The 20910-nt window shown below is 38.8% G+C and overlaps 1 protein-coding gene and 1 long non-coding RNA gene across 5 annotated transcripts; one reads left to right on the forward strand and one right to left on the reverse strand.

Annotated features, from left to right (window-relative positions):
- Positions 1–5511: 5511 nt before the first annotated feature.
- ALG12 (ALG12 alpha-1,6-mannosyltransferase) lies at positions 5512–20898 on the reverse strand. Of its 3 annotated transcripts, none has more exons than XM_030256179.4 (10): positions 20662–20898; positions 16626–16815; positions 16348–16480; positions 15652–15825; positions 14123–14317; positions 12677–12780; positions 11998–12221; positions 11106–11275; positions 10847–10922; positions 5512–6832 (listed from the first exon to the last, which is right to left on the reverse strand). In XM_030256179.4, exons 2-10 carry the CDS (start codon positions 16788–16790, stop codon positions 6601–6603), a joined length of 1473 nt encoding a protein of 490 aa, XP_030112039.1. In that variant the 5' UTR covers positions 16791–16815; positions 20662–20898; the 3' UTR covers positions 5512–6600. The 3 variants fall into 3 exon arrangements, with proteins under 3 accessions (XP_030112039.1, XP_072776656.1, XP_030112045.1); XM_072920555.1 differs by having other exon boundaries at positions 20609–20663; XM_030256185.4 differs by lacking the exon at positions 20662–20898 and having other exon boundaries at positions 16348–16496; positions 16626–16796.
- On the forward strand, positions 14312–17968 carry LOC140681163 (uncharacterized). Of its 2 annotated transcripts, none has more exons than XR_012052396.1 (2): positions 14312–14394; positions 17290–17968. It is a non-coding gene; the product is annotated as an uncharacterized lncRNA (long non-coding RNA). The 2 variants fall into 2 exon arrangements; XR_012052395.1 differs by lacking the exon at positions 17290–17968 and adding an exon at positions 15048–16803.
- Positions 20899–20910: the final 12 nt, after the last annotated feature.

The raw sequence follows: 20910 nt of genomic DNA on the forward strand, positions 1-20910 counted from the left end.
TACTTTTTTCCCCTGCAGTATTTTAAAATATAATGTTTACTTCTATCAACAGTCAGCATCTCTTTGTTCTTCTAGGGTTAAATGAGAACAGCGCATATTTTTCCTGCAGTAGTAAAACAATTTGGTCTAGTTTATATGTAGCTGGAAGTAGGTGAGTTTTAAGCAGCTTATTGGGAAACATGTTTAAATGGTTACTGGTTAATTATTATCTCAATTTTTACTCCTACATTTTAACTGTGAACATAACCTTGACCCTTGTAGAGGAGATTTTGAATCTCTCCAGTGGAGAGAAGAGAGCATGAAAAAACATTTTTGTGTTTAAACAAGTGATATGATTTTCACTTGAGGCTTGAATGTAAATGCAGCCTATGCCTTAAAGCATTATGGAGTCACATCAAACAAGGAGGAATGCTGGCAGTGAACAAGCTCACCTGAAAATCACAGTTCTCTGGACTCAAGAATCTTGGCTTCTCTGAAGGGAGTCTTTGCTGAAGCTCCTATCAAACTTTCTGTGTGGAAAGTTGTAGTGATGGTATTTTCTTTGTCAGAAAAGAATAATGCCAAAAGAAGGGCTGGAAGCTTTCCTTGAAGCTTGAGGTAAGTTACTGAGTGACTGTGTTTTGTGTTGGGTTTGCCTTATTATTTTTAATGTAAATTTTCTGTGATTGCTAAAATTTTATGGTTTTACAACCCTTCTCATATTTGTAATAGATAAGACCCCGACCCCCCCCCCCCCCCATTTTTACAGTGTTTTCCCTCAGACTAATAAAGCTGTAAATAGTGGGAGTTCTCATCAACCTGGGTTTGTGCTGCACCAATCCCTGTGGCAGCAGACAGTTCCCTAATGCATAATATGGTGACCCTGCAACAGTGATACTTAAACAGATTTTTTCAGTACATTAGCAACTTCAGAAGTAAATTTAGTAAGATTTTTTTTTTCAGTGTTAGCATAGAAAGTAAAGTGTAGATGATACTTGGTCATCATAAAAGTCTTAAAGCTTTTGCTTCTTTTAAAAGTAGGGAGGTGTAACAACTATAGCCAAAAAATTGTTGTAGTAATAAAGGTAGGAAGGGGAAGAAGTTGAGATCTGCAACAGCCTTTTCAAAGAACTCAGGTCTTGTGAAGGGTATATAATGGAAAGTATCTATTGAGATGTATATTATTCTTCAGAAACCTGAGATAATGCATCCCCCACATTTGCTTCTTTTTATATGTGGCCTCTTTCCCTGCCCACCAAGTCCAAGTGAAGGAAATGTGCTTGCAGAATTTAGTCAGGGAGCATTTACTACCAATGCTCAGTTTCCTCTTGCTTCCCAAAAGTAGCCTCTGAATACAAAGAACTGAAATCTCAACTAAAGCAGTATCAAGACCAGTGTAAGGATGTAATTGATTGAATTGATGATAGTTCAGAGTAGATGTTTGCAGTTGTTGAGATCTCTCCCTTAAAGTAGCTTTTTTTCCCTCCCATTATTCAGTTCTGACCATATTAAACTTTGATTTCATTACCTCCAAACACAGGAAAACTAAATACACACACACACACACACGAATATATATAAATAATACACAATTAACAAATAACACTTGCTAGTTTTAGATTATTTAGATTTTATAAACTAAGCATTTTATTCTTTCACAAACATATCCATATTTTGCTTTATTCTTAGCAACAAGAGTGGTTCTTTACCTCGGTTTTATTGCAAAGCTGACCCAAAAGGGATTTCATAAAATGAGTATGCCAACCAGAAATAGTAACCACAGTGATATCCCCAACTCAGGTTATCAACTTGGGTTCTAAGGACTGGACCTTTGCTAAAGCTGTCCCTGACTTTTATTTAATCTATGAACCAATGCCTCCTTCCAGCTTCCTAAGTTGGCAGTTTTAAAGGAAAAGGCGGACTCCATTTCAGGCAGCATTTTTACCTTATATTTGGCACAAACTGACAGATGAAGCCTTGGTACAGAACGAAGGGCAGCTGTAGCTGAAATAAAGCAGAATTGGTGAAAGACTGACCTTGACAGTATGATGTAGAATTTCAGAGGAAACACTGGCTGTACTTTCTACCATAAAGGTCTGAAATGAGGAACCAAAAACTAGTTATAGTTGCTCATGGTTATCTAAAGAGCTGATCTAAAATAAGTAGCTGCATACAAAATGGACCAGTTACACTTTGAAATCCTACATATATAAATAGGAAATTAAGAAAACCTTTGTAGAGGTATTTGTTATTTGGCTTAAGGAATTTTTGCAAATACCCTTTTAATCTTTGGTGTCATGCCTTAAGCAGGTAGTGATACCTTTCATGTCTCACTGTTTAACAGCCTCTTAACATTACTTTTGGCATAGTTGAGACTAATTATGTAACCAGCTCACTGAGATAGTTGTGGCTCAACACTCTTGCTCACATTAATGACAAGTTCAGCTTGATGAAAAGTTTTCTTTTTTTCTTGCAAACAGAAAGTGAAATCACTTCTACAAGAAAGAGCCTTTGAGTACTACAAAGGAATGCTTTTTGAGGGTCGTGCTAGAATGGGAGTATGTGAGACTGACCACATGTAGTAAAGGGAAGCAGCGCTAGGCTGATTTCTGGAATTTCTGTGTAAGTTATGAAAAAATGCTGTCAGATGCAAGGGAAACTCTCTTGCATTGAAATTGATATAGCAAACCAATGCTAAGAACTCATATCCATTTAAAAGTTCCTTAACATTAGAAGAACTAGAAGTATTCAGGAAAATAAGAATGGCCCTGGAACAACTGCAACTGCAGGAGCAGCAGCACAATCTCAAGCTTTGTTCCAAACTTGTAACCTGTCTCACTAAGAGGATGTCTGAAATGGCCAGGGAGCAAGAAAAAGGAGTGTGCTCAGTGTTTCAGAATGCATTGCACAAACAGACTGCACTGATGGACAGTTGTTCATCTGTTGTGATGACGGACAAACAAGGCAAGAACCTGAGACGTGTTCTGGTTTTTCCTCAGTGGTAGCAGATAAATGTATTTGATGTCAGATCCAATACAACCATTCTCCATGTCTCCTCACTCCAATTTAGCTCGAGAGGGAAGACCCATAGCAAATACTTAGGGCAGGTATAAGGGCAATACAGTCTGATTTTTTCCAGTTCTTGATATTAGAGACCTTGTGAACTGAAGGTCGTTCCTTGATCTTTAGTTCTTTTGGTTCTTGATGCCAGAGTCATCTGTTTACCTTTATTTTGAAGCAGCTTCTACTTTCAGCTTCCAGAAATGTCCTCTATTGACAAGTTCCACAACATTTTTTTCATGCAATTACTTTATTTAGTTTTATAACAAGAATGTCCTACATCTTAGGCTGTAAGGCTCTGATTATTCACCTTCTTCATTTAAATGGCATGGTGACATATTTTTGTCCAAATAATCTGTTGGACTTTTTACAGGAACAAGCATTGCTTCCAAGAAATTAAGTCAAACTTGAAAGAGCAATGTATGATGCTACACAACATTTGACCCTTGAGGAGTTTAAACAAGACACCCTAAAATAAATCTCATTCTATACCAGCATTATAGATCAATTATGCTATCTGTCTTTTTGCTTTATTCAGGTTAATTCAACCTTCAGTTAATTCAATATGCTCACCTTATTTCTGTTTTTGTTAAGGAAACCTGAACTTCATGGTAGGATTGTAATCAGTCACGTCAAAAGGTATTTTTCTTTGAAGAACTTAAATAGGCATGAAAAATTTATTACTTTTAAGTCCCTTCAAAAATTCCAAGTGTTCAGTCACTGTCCTCCTACCTGCCCCATTCATTCTCTAACTTGACACTTCCTCCTATGTTCCCCAAATTCAGAAGAACTTGTAATATCTCACTTGACTTCCTTGATACCTTCTTGTATTTAAGGGAACTTAAACTCACTTTTTTTCTTCCATGCAAGTACACTGAATTTATATTAAAGGAGAAAAATAAGCTTTATTGGTCTTGTGGAACTAAAGACAACACAAGACTTGGAGATAAGAAAATTCATTTAAGGAGAGATGGCTTTAGTTTCTGTTCCAAATATTGCTTGATTTATTCAAGCAGCCTTTAGGGGAAAACTGCAGTAATCTCCACCCCAGTTTGCCAGCTGCCCCTGCTTATTCCAAGTGAGGGCCACCATAATATTCATGGCCTGGCTGAGGCAGTTACCCATAGAATCATAGCTAGAAAGGAATACATGACACACAAGGATCATCAAAGTTAATTGCTGGTCCTGCACAGGACATCTCCAAGAGACACACCATGTGCCTGAGTGTTGTCCAAACACTGCTTGAACTCTGTCAGGCTGGTGCTGTGACCACTTCCCTGGGGAGCCTGTTCCAGTGCCCAAACACCCTCTGGGTGAAGAACTTTTACCTATTATCCAACTTAAACCGGCTGTTACAGAAGTCATACAGCCACAGGTACTGTGGTGCTCCATGCACTGCTTGGGTCATGATCTAGCCCTTTTAGATACAAAACCAAAGTTGCAGATTTTCCAACTAAGCACTTTCAGTAACCACATATGGAGGATAAAATGTAACAGGACACAAACTTCAGACACTCTTCAAGACTGCAATCCAGTATCTATTTCCTGTCTCCATGCGTGCATTTTATCTTTCTCTACCCCCAACAAACAGAGTAAAAGGCCAGTTTGAGCTGATTGTTTGTATTTCCAAGGGTGAGACGCTGTGAACAGCAGCAGACCTGAGCTCCACAACTGAATATCATCACTGGTTTAAGTCCCACAGGTAGCACCTACACACCAGAATAAGTCTGTGGAAGGACTCTATATGATGTGAGTATGACATTCAGCAAGATGAAATTCTTCAAATGCTTCATGTGTACATATTCAGTGCCACTTCAGACAGTAGCTTGAGATGCCTATTCTGCAAGCACAGCAGCCCTATGTTTTCTCTGTGGGTGATAGAAGCAAGTTCCTGCAGAGGGATTCTGACAACCAGGGATTTGGAAAGCTGAAGCAACCACATAGACATTTGTATAAACCTGGGCAGGATAAATTTTAGTTTGGGTTCTTGAGTTGTAGATTCCGGTGTGGGGGAGTTATATAAAGTCAATAATTAGCCTTTAACATGCACACCTACCCACATCCTTAAAAAAATATTTCCTTTGTGTGGTTCCAAATCTGCAGCTATTTGCACATGTATTTCCTTTTGTCTCTTGTGAATTGTTTGATGTTCAAACTGGCTCTGGAGGAAGCTAGGTTTTCTTCCAAAGACAAGTCAAATAGATAATACTTGAATGATTTAAATTTCAAGAGCGGCCAGAGACTGGACCAACAAGTTCTGCAGGTTTCCTTTGCCAGATCTGCTCAGGCCAACGAAGCCTGGGCAACAACACCCACCTGAAAGGGAGCAGGCTCCACCCCACCAGATCAGTTGCACTGATACATAATCTAGAGGATAAAAAGACAACATGGTCCTGAAAACTGAAACATACACAGGTAAAGGTAGTTCCTGAATCAAGCAAGTTTAAGAATAAAAAGAAAACAAACAAAACAGAAAACCCAAACCACTTTATTCCATAATTATATTTTACTCACGTTTTCAGTCAGCAAGGAATAGTTTTCTGCCCGTGATAATTTCAGTGACTGACATTTACACAAATGGAGCTTCTGTCATATTACAACTGGGCCTAACCAGAATTCTACCCTTTTGTACTTGTTCCCTTCCAGCAATCTATGCAGACACCCTTAACAAAAACATCTAATAACGAAACTACAGAGCATGCAATCTTACTCTAGTTTATAGAATGCAGCACATGGCACATTAGACTACTCCTTTCCAAAGGGATTACTTAATAAAAAAAAAAGGAAAACAGCACCTATCTTAAAGTGGACATTTTCATAGGTAATTTTTACACTGTAAATTAAAATATCATTAAAGCGGAAGAGGGGAAAAATTATTTAAAATATTCTTTTTCCCACAAAATCCAACTTGTTGCTTTTTCACAAACTTTCGGAATGAAGATAATCATCCTTAGTACTCAAATCTGTTATGAAGCAGTGCTTGTCAAGAGGTCCAACTGCTTTTTAAGTGAATGTTTCATTAGTTTGGTAGCCTACAGGGCACAATTAGGTATTACGATGAAGCTATGATGAATATGGCTTTCCTATGTTTATAACATCGTTAGGTTTCACACTGGCAATCTGACAGCTGAGGGGGTTACAATCCTGCAGATACATAAAGTAATACATCTTTGCACACGTAGATTACAAATCAAATTACTGCCCTAGCACAAACCTGTTGATTTTGTATCTTATACAGGACAATTAGGACATACCTGTGCTACATGATGAAACAGACTACCAAACCAAGTAGACAGGTTTTACTTAATACCACTAAACTTGTAGGCAACGTCTCTCAAACATATGTAACAATACAACTCAGTATACTGAACATATACTGACTAGGAATGCACTGTATTATTTGTGTAAGAAACAGAACAGAGCTAGGTACCAATTGGTACAGAAATTTTTCCTGCCTTTCCACAGAAGCTGAGTTGCAGTGCTGGAATGACAATTTCCTGCTGTCTTACATAGTTCAATCATCAGCAAAATCACATCAAAAGAATTACTTCAAATTCACAGTCAAGATGATAGAGGAAGTTTTTCCAACAGTACTAATTTTGGTTTCAAGTTTAAAGTAAAAGGAGGTAGTGCAGTAAGGTTCAACCCAATTTTACTGATGCCAGGTATATTTGCCAGTGGCCTGTGGGTTGTCTTGTAATGTGATATTTGAACAGGATTTGTTTCCATCAGTATATGTGTATAAGAAAACATCAACTGGTCTCCTGGTTTAACATCTTCTCTTTTGTCATACCTGTAAAGAATAAAGAAGGTTTCTTTTTATTCCTTGCTTTACCTATTAAAGATGGCCATTATTGCAGAGGCATGAAGCATCCAAGATGAAACAAAAATGAACTAACATGCTCAGTTATATCTCCTGATTAAATAGTACTAGAGAAGGAAATAGTAATTTTGAAGAATGTAGGGATTCAGTCATTCCATGCAAGTCTTTATGTTGCTATTGTGATATAAATCATGACTCCTCGAAAATTTCTTACTAGTTCCCTATTTGAATTCAGTGGAGAAAGGACTCCAAAGCCTAAGATTGTAGGAAACTGGACCAATTTTTAAGTTTACTCTACAATAATTGCATTTGAAGAAATGTGGGAGTTTTGTTTGGGTTTTTTGCTGCTTTCTGTTTGTATGTGGAGTTTTTTAGTAATTCTAAAAAATACCTTATAAGCAGAAACCTTTTTCTTCTGGTAATCATACATTAGATTAGGAGCCTCAGAATAGCAGGGAGAAGACCTCTTCTTGAAGATAGAAGGAGCGAGGCAGTTGCAGTACTAATTTGGTACTTGTTATTTCTAAGTTCAGTTCCTTGATCTACTACATGTTTGGGCACAGTCACTTTAGGTCAGTTTTTATAAGTTAAGTACCAGAATACATATAAATTATACATAGAATTAAAAAAAAATATAAAGCAACTATTGAGTTCTAGGACTATTTATTATGTACATTTAGTTATTTCTTAAAAGGATTTATGTTCAATCTAGCGATTGAGGAATTTACAAGATGAGAAAACAAGTGACTTAGCCATTTGGCAGGGATGTGAAAGATCTAGTTTCAGCCACTTTTCATCTGACCTAAGCCCAAAACTGAAGTTCATTATCTCTTAAGAGCTGTATGAACCCCTTTAATCTTCTAGGAATTGAGACAGATCTCCCTCACTGTGTCATGAGGACACGGTTCTACTTTGCAATAGTTATTTGTTCATTCACTGAGGAGAGTCAGGTGCAATTTAGAGCTTAAGGGTTAGGATATTCATACTGGACATGGCAGCCTGATTTGAGTCCTCAATCCAGCAACTTCAAAGGAGAAGAAAGAGGTAAGTTCACTCCAAAATGCTACATAACATAAACCACTGTTAGGCCCTGTAACCTGAGTGAAGAGCAGTGCCCCATTCTTCACCTTTTCTGTTGCCCTGTTCTGTGAAGTGTTTTCTACCAGCACTTGGAGCTCCCATTCTTAGGCACCTGAATCCTTCGACACATTTCACAGGCATCTTATTTAGGCCATCACTTTCCTTGCAGATGTGGACACAGGTAGGAAGTGGTGCAGTCCCAGCCCTACAAACCCTTAAATGCACCTAGGATTAAATCCAGCCTGCATCTTTGCAGATCTGGCCTCTCATCTGCCTGAATTCCCTGAAAAAAAACCTCTACTGATATTTTTGTAACGCTGCCTGACAGGGCAGTCATTAACATTTAAGATATACGAAGGAAGTACTTTACAGAAAACCAGAGGTTTTGTGTGAATTGTTAACTAAAATTTTGGCAGCTCAGGAAAGACCCCAGGCTGGCTGACAGAATTCATAAATGTTACTAAACACACCGTATAATGCAGAATTAGACTGCACCCTGAACGGGTGTTTTCTACTTTTAAAACAATTGCATGGTAATTTCACCTGCTATTTTCAAAAATATTACAATACCCCTTAGGTTGGTAGATACATCCAAACTGGCAGAAGGAACAGTATTACTTTGTAACAATATTACCAACTACTAATTTTGCATTTTCTTCATTAGCAAGTAAAAGGCCTTTCATCTGGCTGCATGCATTTCTGAATTTTATTATTTTAAAATACTTTAAGCTTACACAGCATATTTATTCAGGGTTCAAAGAGATTGCACTAATTGAAGACAAGATTGTAACACCTGTTCAGTGTAAGAACCTGCATCAAGCTCCTTTCAATCACCCTTTGAAGAAAAAATAATAGATTGCTTGCATTTTTCTTGAGGCAAATAGATCTAATCTTAGAACTACTGAAAGCTGATAACTTTAAGACACTTTTATTTATGGATTGCAGTTATCTGATGACTCATCAGCCTTCATAGCCACCCCACCCCTAATCTGTTTCCACCTGACATATACTGTCTATGAAGATGTTGAGTTAGTTTTCAGCCATCTAAAAGGATGTCACTTTCTTGGACAGTGAGAAAATGGGACAGTTGGTGCCAATAAACTTTGCACTACTGCGCTGTGAGACAAGTGGTAGACCTGTGTATGATGCTCAGTTGTGAATTTTGCCTGATGTTTTTAATGTGAAACTTTATGCTGAATCAGCCCTTCCTTTAGCCTTTGTTTTGCTGAGTACAGATAAAAGTGTGAGAGAAACTGCTCTGTAGCTGTAACACCATGAAACATTTATCAGTGACAGGGATATTATTATTCATTCACCTTCCAATCCCACCAGGGCTTACAAGCCTTACAAGCCCAAAGCAACTCAAAAAGCTCATTGGAATGAAACATTACTGAGAGACCAGAGTTGTATTCAGAGTAGTTTGTGTATTTAAGTACATTTTAAAACCCCAAATGTTGAAACATTATAACTATCAGGTACATTCTATCCCTTGTACTCTAGTAGGTTAATGTCTCCTCCCAATTTATGGTTTAAGACTTTCTCTAGATTCAGCATACAAAACACCAATTTGAAATAAACAGTAGATAGGTAACTGTGAAGGCTATGAACAGTCTGTACCATCATCATGAGAGTGCTTGGAAATAAAAAGGCATAGCAAGGTCAATGATTTTTGTAACTCCCCTGGAAGCATTCTTTCCCCTTCTTCTGCTTTACTTCCACAGTACTTACATCTCTAAATATACCAGTAATTAAATTATGTTAATCTGATCCTGAATACTATGACTGGGGAAAAAGAACTCTATGCTCAAAATACTTCTTAAATCAAAATCTGCTAGTGTTGCTTTTGTTTTGTGCAGTATGGAGGCTTTGTGTCACCTTCGAATGAGTCATTTTCATTAAGATCATTTTAATTTAAATTAAAATCTTAAGCTTCAGCCTAAGAGGTAGGCCTAAAAATCAGAAAGGTGCCTACTTTTTGGTTTTCATCCTGAAAAGCAAATGATGCCACCTCACAATGTCTCCTACTATTCCAATATTCCAACTCTTATTAAAAAGTGTCTATGTATCACTGCTGGTCATAGGGACAAAACACTCAACAGCCTTCCCTCAGAGCAAATTAATGTGTTCACAGCAGCAGCTTCAATGCCATCTATATGAGCAATGTTCCACATAAAAACAGACTTTCAATATTAAAATGTACATGAGCCTCACATTGCCACACATCATTCAGACAAGTAATTATATACACTGCTTTGCCAAGAAAACTGTTTCACAAGGTCTAGTGGGGTATCAGACCTAGCTGCATTAAACATATTGGTACAAAGTTTGGTAAGCTAACAGTTTTTGTGCTGGTTCTAATGTCTTTAGAATCACAGAATCATTAAGGTTGGAAAAGATGTCTAAGAGCATCAAGCAAAATGATCACCTTAGCACCACCACCACATCCACCATTAAACCATGGCCCCAAGTGCCATATCCACACTTTTAACACTTCCAGGGATGGTGACTCCACCACTTCCCTGGGCAGCAAGTTCCAGTGCTTGACAACCCTTGCCATGAAGGATTTTCTCCTACTATCACACCTAAACCTCTCCTGGCACAACTTGAGGCCATTTCCTCTTGTCCTTTGTAATATTCTATGCTATATAGCATATCAGAATCAATCAAAACAATGAAAAAACACTGCAGTGCTTTATTTCTGAAATGGCAGCATTGCAGACATCAACAATTCTCTGAAGATTCATATTGTTCTTAAGATGGTTTAATAAATACGCTGCATATTATATATATATTATATATATGTATTATATAAAAATTGTGTTTGCAATGTTTATCCCTGTGCATATGTAAAAAAGAAAAAGCAGACTACTGTCTTCAGATCAAAAAACCTCATTCAGAACATACCTCCAATCGGAATTGATTTCTAGAAACCGAGAAACTCCTGTTTGCGCTGCAGCCACGTCAATATGAACAGAGACATCTACATAAATAAAGAAAATAGAATACAGTTTCAAAATTCTTCCAAGTACACTTTTATTAATAATAAATTAACAAAATAGTAACAAAGATGTGTGTACCTAGTTTGAAGAAGTAGTATTCAATACATGAAAAAATATACTGAAATTAAGATTAGGTGAACATACTTCAAGCCAGCTTTACCTACCTGCTGTTGAAGGTACCAACTCATGCAACTTTTGAATTGCCACTCCTCCAGGATAATTGAAATGTGAAACATATAAAGACGTTCCTGAATAAACAGCATTAAGTAGAAGATGCATTATAATAAAGAATGATCCAAGTTTGTACAGCCAGGATCTCCGGTAGTTATTCAGACTGTTCAGGAAGAGAAAAACAAGGAAGAATAAACTGTTATTTTCTTTCATACTGGTAACTGACTACTGTGACACAACTGTTACAGAAACTCCACTTCTAGACAATAAAGATTAATATAAATTTTATTAACCCTGTATGGCATGTATTTATTACCAATTTCTAGAAGATTTAACTTCTAGTGACATTTAAATTAGAATATTCTCATTAATAAAGCTAAGACAAACTTATCAATAAAGCTAAATATTTCTGTGTTTAAAAACTTCAGCTATGAATATATTCTCTTTTAAAGAAGTTAAACTCTGAACTTCAATTTGTTTACTCAATATACCCAAACAGAACTATTTAACTCCATGTTTCACAAGCCTCACCTGTGTATTAAAATATCTCCTGAGGTAAACTGTGTTAACAGCTCAGGAGTACACTGGAATATGTCTTATTTTTTGGTAAATAAACTGCATTGTAACAATGTAACAGTAAAATTAGGGCTCTATTCTCAATTCTCCTCCAGACTTCTCAAATAGTCCCGTCAAAGCATTTGACTTTTCAGTTTCCACTTCTCTCTGCAGTCAAATGGGTACAAAGACCTTGAACTCCTTTCTACAGCATATGAACATTTCAATATGACCCAGAGTTCAAGATGAAAAAAGTACATAACAGTACTAGTAGTTTTCCTTTTGCAATTTCAGAGGAAAAAAACCCAACAAACAGGATTCTGAACTTACATTCGTGAGCACATTTTAGCAGCCACTATGTTGAAAACAGGGAAAGTATAGATGATGAAACGCAGCTCTTTGTGTGGGAGAAACGAATACAAGAAAATAAAGCCCAGTGCTGGCAAAAGTAAAATCCGAGTTCTCTTTTCTGTTACCCCTAAAGGTACAAATATTATGCTGCATCCCAAAGCACGAGGCAGGGCTGAATAGAAATACCACAAGAAGGGAGAGGTCTTCAAGGTGAAAAGAGTTAAGGATGCTTCCACTGCTAACAGGTAAAGTAACTATTTTTTACATAAGTACCCACAAATTTTGCAATAATGCAGTATACTTTTTGTATACACATTCTTACAGCCTTTCATTTCCTGTCTTAACTTTGGAAAACTAAAAGCAATTGCTTAATTACATTCATATTAGCAAAAAAGGCACATCAAATGGCACTAATGACAGGCAACATGAAAAACCAAGGGGAAGAAACCTGGCTCTATACTGGTAGAACACAAAGAGGCAAGAAAGAATTTAGCAGATGAGACTTACAATTTGCAGAAACATCTAAGAGACAGACATTGTCTCATAAGTTTTAAATAATGAAAAGTAGAATCTAACACCCTGAGTCTCAGGAATAAGTCACATCAAGTCTTTGCTTTGGTTGGTAGTGTTCTTTATCTCTGGATGTTTAAAAGGATACTCCCCAGCTGGAACTTTTGTTTAAAACTGTGTTATACCAGAGCACTTTCCCCTCAGGCCACACAAGCTGCCTCCAAAACAGAGAATCCACAGCAACTGTTAGCCCTAAAAGAATTAAAGAGATACAAAACTGCATGAACTAAAAACCAGGGAAAAGCAAACTAACAGCACATACAAAAGCACATATACAGCATTTTGAGACCAACATAAACTAAAACATGCATTGTAAGCCTCACCAAAAACCACAGAGAAGGCTGAATATGTCTGTCATGCAGGGAAGGGAGGCACTTCTGAACAAAAGCCTTTAGAGAAGCATGTTAGACATGAATCCAATTGGGATTCACCTCACTCCAACCCCAGGTTTGAAAAAAAAGGTGTAACTGAGGTTTGTTTTAGAAGAGTATTAGGAGGATTAAATGTAATGAACAACAAGAAGCTCATTTTAGCTTCAAATAGTAGTAAATAAATTTTTATTGTAAAACTACAATTGGTTTTTGCTAAGTTAAAAAAAACAATCACAAAGTTTGCTACTATTCATTAGGTAGAGGGAGAAGGAGAATAAGAGATGAAAGGCAAAAGAAAGCAGCAAAATTGTCAGCCCTATCTCTTCCACTCAGCTCTGTGAAAACTGCTCTAGTATTTAAGGATTTTGCTCAAATAGGAAAGGGGAGTGCCAGTGGTTAGTTCCCACTGGACCTCCAAACTCTTACATCATGAGGTGCCTCCAAGTGCACCTGGCAGAATTGTTTGGTGTTTCTACTGTGCACTCTGCAAGGGACAGCCCGCTGCCAGGGGTCATCATCACATATCTGACAACAGCATTTTTAATTAGGTAGGCTGATGGAGCAGCTTAGAATATTTATGTGCATATACACTAGGGTCTTCCACAGATGGGTAGAGACAAGGGAATTTTTCAACCTCTCCAGCATGGAGATCACTTAAGCTCTTAAATTTAATAACAGAACAGAGCTGAACTGCAACTCTCCCCACAACCCCCCTCTTGGAATCTCCTCACATAGTTGTATTTTATCCTGGGACTCAGCTTATCACCATGGCAATAGATACTACAACTGATAACATGCACGAGTAGCAACAGCCAGGTACTAACTGTACTGAAGTCAACTTGTACAGGTCAGCCTCTTTAAGATCAGGACATTATACTGTAAGCATCTAAAGACAAAGGCCACAGTAGCTTTCCCTGCTCTGCATATATCTATTTTCTCACATAGAAATTTTCAAAGAAATAAAAAAATCTTGTTATTGTTAGCAAATAGAATAAAAATAAAACAGTAACAACTCACAACACCCCCCTTACCCTCTCTCCACTGCAACGCCCCCCCCCCCCCCCAAAAAAAATCCTTAAGGGCTATTCAACAGATAAATCAGTCAAAATTCCAGACTTCTCTTGAACTTAACATCCTTTGCTTTCTTCCAAGCAAACACTTACCCAACCAAAATATTCCAGCAGGAACAGCATGGGAAAGCACCTTGAAAATGGAGATTCTTTTAGTCAATAATGTCACCAGGAGCATGAGGCCTAAGAATATGCAGAGCTCTGATCTGAAAACTATAATCGCCAAAGCTGAGAACCAAACGAACGGCCTTTGCTTTTGCTGTATCCAAAACGTCAATGCCAGGAGCACTGCAAAACGCAACCAAACAAACAAAAAAAACCCAAAACACATCATCCAACATACTGAATTATTTATTTTCTAAAAGGTAACACTCAATGCTATCTTCTTGTTCCTCTAACTTCTCACCAATACTCTCTTGGTCTTCCTACCATTTCTAGTCCACAAATTCTTCCTTTGCTCGAGAAATGTAATTTCGAATAATTTACAGCTTTATACTGTTGATGCTTAAGTAATCAGGAAAAGTATAACCACAGAAGGAATACATGGGAACTCTTTCTAGGCAGTATATTTAATAGCTATTGAGGGGGGGAAAAAACAAAAACAAACCTTTAGGGAGTACTAAAAGCTTCTCAAACTATGATTCATAATTATTATTGCTCAATATCAGCTGGGCAATTAGTTTATTCTCTTGGCTAAGTACATTCTATATTCATGGTAACACAAACTCATTTCAAACATAAAAACGAGACTACAGACTACTGCTGAGGGAGAAAGATCTATAAATTAATTTACATGATTAGGTGGGACACAGCCTATGTTTACAGACTAAGTTGTCTCTACTTTTAGTTTAAATCTTGACATAGTAAAGTGCTCAGGATCCTAAGGAAAATGTGAAATACGAGGTACAAAGTCATGAAACAACTTATATTTTTTAATACGCAGAAATTATCTGAGACATTACTAGACAGTTTATCTGATAATTCATCTGCTTTTGTTTCTCATTTCTCATCTATACAGGTTCTTACATCAACTTCACAATGTTATTAGCTGAACAACTTGCACTGAAGCATTTAGCGACTCAGTAAATATCTGTCACATGTGATTAATTTTTCTCTTCATCAGCTCTGGGGGAAAACTGTATATGTACAGAAGGGTTTGACGTTGATTTTTGTTGGTTTTTTTTCAGTAAGTATAGAAACTGCTGCATTTGTGAACAGTTTCAGAAGAGGAAGGTGGAGATGGCGCAGTAGGAATTTCTTCTACAATCCCATGAGAAAATCCTTTCCTGTGCAGACCAAGTTCACAGGGTTTTTTTGAACTGCAGGTGTACCTCATCCCTTTTCATAGCTCTATGCTTTATGCATTAGACATGTGTACTAGTTAATCAAAGCCATCTGACAAAACCCACATGTACTTAGATTCAATAAAACTTGATTAAACAGTCACTGTAAGCATAGATGGTAAAAAGAGAAAAAAATCTCAAGCTTTCTAGTCTTGTTATCACACAATTTAATCAAGTAGGTATGTTAATTTGGTCTGACCAAACCTTTCCTGTGCTTTAACTATTGATACATTTGAAAAAAAGTTTTAAATTTTAAATTTTTTCCCATTAAATACCTACCGAACGGAAGTGCAAACACATTAGGGAGGGTTCTTGTACAGTAAAACATCAAATGAAATTGAGTAACAGTGATGAGACAGAAGATTGATGCTGTAGTTGCTCCAAACTGTTTTCTAACTTCTTTCTGCAGCTTCCATAAGGTGTAAATCACACTGAGCCCCAAACTTCCTCGGACTATCAGGAGAATAAAAACAGGAATCAAAGAGTAGTATCAGATGGATCACTTATGAATGGCCATGTTACATAATGTAACGGGAAGACATTCTGAAGATTAACACTTAGGATACCACAATATAACTACCTTCAAAGAAACAAAAAGCCAAACAAAACTCCATTTAGTTTATCTGTTCTTATCCACTTTTAATTTGTCTGGTAGTTCTGCACAAAGGTCAGTGGTTCCATGCCGAAGTTAACAACCCTTTCTTGAAGTGTGCATGGGAGGTAACTCTCTGAAGAGACTTAAGATAGTTGCTTTTTCTACGCTGCTTGACATCTGTTAGCACAGACTTTCTGTGTGCTGTTAGTTACTCTCCAAAGAGGGAGCTGAATGGCCATGCTGGCCCCAAGTACCATAGTATAGGTTTTCCTTCACTGAGGAAAAGAATATCACAATTTAACTATTGATCCAAAAGTACCAACAACGTTTTAACTGGTGCTCTAATGGGTAACATCTCTAAGGATTTGAAGTTCTCATACCTATCAGCTGGGAATAAAACTTGGACATTCTTAGCAGAGAAAGTATGTAGATAGCTGGGCTGGAAAGAGCAGCAATAAAGATTGGTCCAAGGAACGTTCTTGGGACAACTCCAGGAAATTCATGATGGTCATACTGCAAAAAGGAGAATCTACTTAAAATAAGCAAATTAGAAACAAGGGAAAATAAATCATATTCACACCGCATTTATCCTACAGATACTGCAGGGAATTGCCATCTTTAACACTGTGCAAAAATGAAGACATGATTTTCAATTTACCTTATCCAAGTCCAGCTGGTGGTATACCACATCATGAATAGCTTGTAGGTTAAAGCTTTCCTCCACTTTTGTAAAAGGACAGACAGTTAAATGAACAAAGGCCACCACAATCAGCAGCAGCAGCAATGGGAATGACCGCCCACTTGAGCTCCTCTTCTGAGCCATTTTGGGATTGAAATTCAGATATATTCTATTAGCATTAAAAAGAAAATAAAAGTAAATTACATAAGTAGCATGGCATGAAGTATACAACCAGAAAGAAAGATTGATAATGCATGGAAAACGTACTACAGCAGTCAAAAAGTTCAAACGAAGACTATTAAGACAAAAAAAATCCAGATTTTTTTACTACATTCAATGAATTAAGGTAGTCAAAAATATATTAAGAAGCATTTCAGAATTTATGCCACCATCTGTAGATATGATTGCTTTAATTTTCACCTAAAAAACCTCAAGACAATATGGACCCTACCTAAGAAAGTATATACCTTTGCATTCCATACTGCCGCACTGCTGAATGTCACCTCGCACTGCTGAATGTCACCTCGTTTATGTCTGTGATTTGTGGGACAGATAGCTTTGTAATCTACCCCCACTTTAACTGAATACTGGATCTTTCACACTGCAAACATGATCTTTCAAACATACTCTCTTGTTTGTTCAGGGCCCTATAAACAGTGGGAGAGGATCCACAAGGATGAGAAATTCTTGAGAACAGAACACTTCGATCTCCGGAGTACTCTGAGTTTGCCAGCAGCTCGGTCTGGACTTGGCCAGAGGACAAATCCCCTCTGGCACTCACACATGTCAGTATGACAAGAGACATTCTGTACCCCATACTTCACACTTCTACCTAGAAATGAAGGCCTCCTCTCCCCAGTGCTTCATTTCACAACACTGCTGAGCCATTCTTATGGAAATATTTACATTGTATTTTATCATTATGATAAAATATTGTGTCCAGGTGATGCCAGAGCATCTATTTTGTGTTCTTTAAATTTAAGCTTCCTAACTTTTTGTAAGTTTACAATTTAATAAAAGAGATTTTGATTATTGTTATTCTTGCTCTGTTCTCACAGAGAAAAATTTGAAAACCAGCACTTTGAAGGTACAGCTGGGGTTTTGTTTAGAGATGTTTTCTTCTGTGTTTTGGTCTAAATATGTCCATCAAACAGATGTAAGATAGTTGGCAGATTTCCTGGGATCACTTAGCAACTGCCTCCTAGAGCTACCTTTTCCTGAACTGATGTTTGTGCTGCTCATCAGTAAAAATGAGAGAACTCATGTTTCTTGTATTCGAAATGAGTACAAATAAATCCTGAAATTTGTGTATTTCCTGTAAATTGCATGTATCTGCATATTATTTTAAATATCTCACTGACTGCATCTCTTTTTCTGATTGCTTCTGCTGCAGACTGTAACTGAAGCTCTAAGCCTGAGCTCAAAGACAGAGCCTTGTTAGGAGCCTAAACAAACCCTTTTTAACCTGTGCCTAGTATTATTTCTCTACGAGAATGGATAACCATGGCTTATGCTACAACAGAATCCTTATTCACACAAGAGTAGGAAAAGAGGTATGGGACTGACACCAGTAAACCTCAAAAAGTGTCTGGCAAGAATTAAGTCCCTGCACAGGGCAATTTAAGTTGCACAAATTCTTGCTAAATTTTAACAATAAATGCAGAAGAATCTCATTATTCTGGTCAAATTTAACTGAAGAGAAAAATGGACACTAAAGGGTCAATCCACTGCTGCACACAGCAACACTGGCACTCGAGCAGCTAGTTCTTGCATATTCACCTGCAAGGTAGGCATTCCTGACTCCCAATTCATAGTCTTAACACTGCAGGTATTTTAGGACCCACTAAATCCTTATAAAAGGACCCAAGTGCCAAGAACCTCATTTTTTCTCTTCTTAACTACATCATCTGCATAACAACAAGCTGTTACCATCACCTATAAATACTGCATTCATTATCCTCTGACCGATCTACAACACAGCCTGCTCCTGGTATCTTTAGCTGATAACCACATGAGTAATCAGTCCCCAACTTCCTAAATCAGAATGAAATTGAAGCTACATATCCCACACACAGTTTATCACAACCTTTTTTTTCTTTTTTTTATCTTGTTGACTATAATCCTTTTGTCTGCCTGAAAAAAGCACGACAGCATACCTGTACATCTTGAAGATAATTATATGTATTATAAATACTGAAATTCCCTGAAGGGAAACATTCTCGAAGATAAAAAATCCAAGCATGAAGACAACACCCAGGTTTCTGAGATAAAGCCTAATAAATTCAGTGGTCTTGTTAAGACTAAAGATAACTTGCTCTGTTGAAAATTGATGCTGACAAGCATCAAAATTCAAGCGAAATTCATCTAGACAGGTAGACACTGAATTTGATGATTAAAATACATTTGCTGTATAAAAGCAAATACTTGCAATTACAGTTCTTTATTTTTAAATGCCAAAACCATACAAACAGCTTTTCACTTAATAAAAATAATTTTACACTGAAGCTTCGAGGGATAATCATAAGCAATACACATAGCTTTGTCCATTGATTACATTCTGGCAACTTCAGAGGAATCTTCCTCAGGCCTCGACAACATAGCCACATTGACTTCCCCCCAGGAATCCACATCAAAACTGAATCATAGAAGAGCAGAGATTTTTAAAACAAAGGATTCATCTTTTCCTAGGATTAAACTGTGTGGAAAAAAAAAAAACAACCTGGGTTTTCAAGTAAGAAAAAGAAAAAAGCTGAAGTATTTCCATCAAAAATGGTTTGTTACTGTTTTATACCTTTTCAGTGGAAATGCCATTAGTTCACATAGATTTTTTACTCTTCCCGTGGAAAAACCTACCATATTAAGCTCACTTAGGTTTTTCAGACATGCTTCAGAAGAGCTGTGATAGAGTTTGGCAGCCAAACTGCATGTTAAATCTGTCTACAGAGTAATTTCACTCCCTCAAACGGAGGAATCTAAGCAGAACCACACAGAAGTGCACCCCAGCACAAGGTCTTCCCTCTTAGGCTTGATCTAGCGTTGGCAAAACCCATTTTGTATTATCTTAAATTTTCATGGCTTTTTTCCTATGTTTTAATAGCTCTTGCATGTTTGATCTAGAGTTAGTACCTCAGTGAGGTCAGATTTAAATCTTTTAGTTGCTAGGATTGCTTTTTTTTTTCTTCTATTAGGAAAAAATTGCAGTTACTATTCTTACATACACTTCCTCACGAGTTTCGAGACTGGATTAAAAAAAAACCAAAACAACAACAAAATAAAAACTAAGAGGGGTGAAAAAAAAGAAGAGAATGTTGAGGCAGGAAATACAGTGTGGGACGCTAACAGACACAAAGATATGATCGAGCGATAAAGAAATGGCACTCTTGGGGCCGGGGAAGAATCATGCAGAATGCTCTACAGTGAAACCTACCCAAACCCAACCCGAACACCCTCCCCGCGCCCCCATCGTTCCCGGGCGCCCCGGCCCCAGGAGGGGCTCCCGGACACCCAAACACCGAGCCGAGTCGAGCCGAGCCGAGCCCGGCCCGGCCACGGCAGCCCCGCAGGCGGGCGACGGGGCGGGTTTGAAGCGCTGCCCGTGTCAGGTCGCTCCTGTGAGGGGCTCCACGAGGACTTCGGGCCGAGACCAAGCACCACCCGCCGCTCCCGCAGCCGCCGGCGCCGCCCCGAGGCCGCCAGGCCCCGCGGCAAGGGCAGAGGCACCGCGCCCCGCGCACACCCCTCAGGAGGCGCCTGCCCTGCCCTGCCCGGCCCGGCCGCGCTCCCTCCCGCCACGCCACAGCTCCCGCGCCCGGGAGGCGGAGAGCTGGGGCGGCCGCCCAGCAGCGCCCGGCGGGGCTCCCGGGAACGCCCTCTGCCCCGGCCGCAGCAAAGGCACGGGCAGCTGGGGCTCTCCCGCCCGGCCGCCGCCCCATCCCTGCCTCCCTCCCTCCCTGCCTGCCTGCCTGGCTGCCGCCCCGCCGGCCCGGGCAGCGCCCGCCGCCGGCCCCGCACTCACCGCGCGCGCCCACGTGGCCGCCCCGCAGAGGGCGCCGGCAGCGCGCGAGCTTCAGCGCCAGCCCCACGAGCACGTGACCGCCTCCCCCGCCGGCCATATTGGCTGAGGGCAGGGCACGCCCCCGGCAGTAGAAGGTCTCCGAGGCGGCTGCCGAGTACAAATGGCGGGCGGCTCTGAAGTCCCTATGGAGCCGGTGCCTGCCCTTTCTCATGATGGCGGCGACGCTCTCTCCAAGAGCTCTGCCTCGCC

Source organism: Taeniopygia guttata, chromosome 1A (assembly GCF_048771995.1).
Source record: "Taeniopygia guttata chromosome 1A, bTaeGut7.mat, whole genome shotgun sequence".
Classification (NCBI taxonomy): Eukaryota; Metazoa; Chordata; class Aves; order Passeriformes; family Estrildidae; genus Taeniopygia; species Taeniopygia guttata.